The sequence below is a fragment of the Fukomys damarensis genome, unplaced genomic scaffold, assembly GCF_012274545.1.
Source record: "Fukomys damarensis isolate Sample0158 unplaced genomic scaffold, DMR_v1.0_HiC HiC_scaffold_36, whole genome shotgun sequence".
NCBI lineage: Eukaryota > Metazoa > Chordata > Mammalia > Rodentia > Bathyergidae > Fukomys > Fukomys damarensis.
The window spans coordinates 44,570,507-44,573,187 of record NW_022900948.1 but is presented as its reverse complement, the minus strand read 5'-3'; the positions used below and the strand labels follow the sequence as shown (position 1 = coordinate 44,573,187).

The 2,681-nt window shown below is 55.2% G+C and overlaps 1 protein-coding gene across 1 annotated transcript in view; it reads right to left on the bottom strand.

Moving 5' to 3' along the window:
• The window catches only part of Usp20 (ubiquitin specific peptidase 20), a 13,298-nt gene that overhangs the window by 3,519 nt on the left and 7,098 nt on the right, over nt 1-2,681 (bottom strand). The window contains exons 8-11 of the mRNA XM_019207886.2: nt 2,501-2,676; nt 430-463; nt 302-347; nt 9-218 (exon numbers count right to left, since the gene is read on the bottom strand). Coding sequence (XP_019063431.1) covers nt 9-218; nt 302-347; nt 430-463; nt 2,501-2,676 — 466 coding nt within the window. The remainder of the gene's footprint in view (nt 1-8; nt 219-301; nt 348-429; nt 464-2,500; nt 2,677-2,681) is intronic.

Below are 2,681 nucleotides of genomic sequence, written 5' to 3'. Positions count from 1 at the left end.
GGGTGGGGGGCGGGGCCGCCCGACCAGGGCCACTCACTGCCTGCCGTGCCGTGGTGGCAGATGACGGACAGGAGGTCGTAGGTGGTGATCTGGGACGCGCACTCCTTGGCCAGGAAGGGGCGCAGGTCGAGGCCCTCCACGGGGAAGGACACGTGGCTGCTGACCTTGAAGGAGTAGGTCACCTCGTGCCGGAAGCGCTTCAGGTGGACGCACAGGATCTGGGGGAGCACGGGGCCAGTGAGCCCACTCCCAGCCGCCAGCCTCGCCCTGCCCGGGACCCACTCCCTGGGGCGCCCCTCACCTCGGGCAGCTGCAGGACCTTGCAGTACTTCACGCCGTTCCGCAGCCTGGGGACACAGAGCCAGCGTCAGTGGCCCGGAAGCGCAGGCGCTCTGGGGACCCGCGGTGGTGAGGGGGACGCACACTCACTTCTTACACCGCTCACAGCTGTACATGTTGTCACCTGGGAGCGGTACGGAGGGTGCAGGTCAGCGGGACACAAAGCGGGAAGAAAAGGCCAACGTAAGGATCGATCCGTGCTCGAGAAAACCCCGGAGAGCCCGGCGTGTGCACCCTCATCCCAGCCCTGAGTCAAGCCCGCCCTGCCAGTGAAATAATCTCTCAAAAACCACAGGGGGCCAGGGGTTTAGCTCCGTGGCAGGGTGGCCTGCCTCACAAGTGCGAGGTCCTGAGTTTGATCCCCAATGCTGGGAGGGGGGTGGAGTAAAAAAAACAAGCTGGGCATGGTGGCACCTGCCTCTAATTTCAGCATTCAAGAGGCTGAGGTAGGAGGATCGCTGTGAGTTCAAGGCCAGCCTGAACTATAACGTGAGACCCCTGTCTCAAAAAAAAAACAAAAAATTAATCAATTAATGCCTCCTACAAAAAGGACGGCCTGGTGCTGGAGCTCAGTGTGAAGGCCCTGGGTTCAAGTCCTAGCACCGCAAAAACAAAAACCTTGTAATGCAAATCCATCTCACACCGAGCATGTCTGCTTACTGGTCCCAGGACAGGACACAGAGCTGAGGACGGGGACAAACCGAAGCCAAGGCACTGCCCGAGGGACCGGGAAATAGTGCAGCCACTGTTCTCAGAAGAGCAGCACCTTGGTCAGGGTGTGAGCAGGGCTGAAAGAGGGGCGTTCTACTCCTGTGCTTACAGCAGCCAAGTGGGGACCGGGACCCAGGCCCACCAAGGGTTGAGTGGACAGAGCGTGCACTAGCCAGAGTAGAATACTACTCGGCCTTTAAAGAGGGAGGCCTGTCTCAAGCAGTCTACAACCTGGATGAGCCCTGGGGATGTCACACTGAGGAATAGACGCCAGTCACAGGAAAGCAGGAACTGGCAGGAGCCAGCTACAGAGGGTGAGGCCAGAGATCCGGAAAACACACAGTGGCCTTCAGGGGCCCAACAAGGGGGACATTCATTCTTTCACTTATGGATTTGAGTCAGGGTCTCGCTATGCAGTCCAGGCTGGCCTTGAACTCACAGTGACCCTCCTGAGTACTGGATGACAGGCCTGCGCCACCAGGCCCAGCTCCAGGTGAAATTTAATGGATCGAGAGTTTGTTTTTGCAAGATGAAAACATTTTGCATAGTGGTTATATATATGTATATACACTAAACATCCGTGAGCCAGGGATTTAGGTCAGTGGTTCTGCTGCCTGCCTCACAAGTGCAAGGTCCTGAGTTCTATCCCCAGTACCCCCACAAAAAAATCTGGCTGGGGATTTAGCTCAGTGGCGCTGCACCTGCCTCACAAGCACAAGGTCTTGAATTCGATTGCCAGTACCAAAGAACGACGACGATATGTATATACACTAAACATCCGTGAGCCAGGGATTTAGGTCAGTGGTTCTGCTGCCTGCCTCACAAGTGCAAGGTCCTGAGTTCTATCCCCAGTACCCCCACAAAAAAATCTGGCTGGGGATTTAGCTCAGTGGCGCTGCACCTGCCTCACAAGCACAAGGTCTTGAATTCGATTGCCAGTACCAAAGAACGACGACGACAACCATCAAAAATGGCTATGATGGTAAATTTTTAAGGGGGCGAAGAAGCGAGGTTTTAAGAGAGGGTCTCCCTACGTAGTTCAGACTGGCCTTGAACGCATGGCGATCCTCCTGCCTCAGCCTCCCAAGCCACTACTCCTGAGTTTATGACAGTAAATGTGTTATTTGTATTTTGCCACAATTAAAAATTGCAAAGGAGAGCTAGGGGTTTAATTTAGCTCAGTGCTGCTGTGCCTGCTTCACAAGCCCAAGGTCCTGAGTTCAGTGTCCAATACCAAAAAAGAAAAGAAAAATTGAAAAGGAAAGAGAAAGACAGGTTTATTTCTCACAGGTAAATAAGATTCTGAACAGCTAACAAAAAAAGGAGAAAAGGAGCGGGATAGGACATTTTGAGAAAATGCTATCGATGCATGTAACAAACAACATTCACATTCGCCACCGAGGAAGGCAAATCAGAGCAGACTGACTCCTCCCGCCAGCCTGGCCCTCACCTTTCAGCTCATCAGCGGCAAAAAAGGCGGCCAGGCAGTCCTCCAGGGTGACCACGGGCCCCCAAAACCAGCTGGGGGTGCAGGAGATCACGAACCTGCAGAAGACAGAGCGCAGGGCTGCAGGGCCGGGCAGGGAGGAGGCCGGGAGGCGCAGAGCGGGGCGGGACATCGCCTCCCTCCC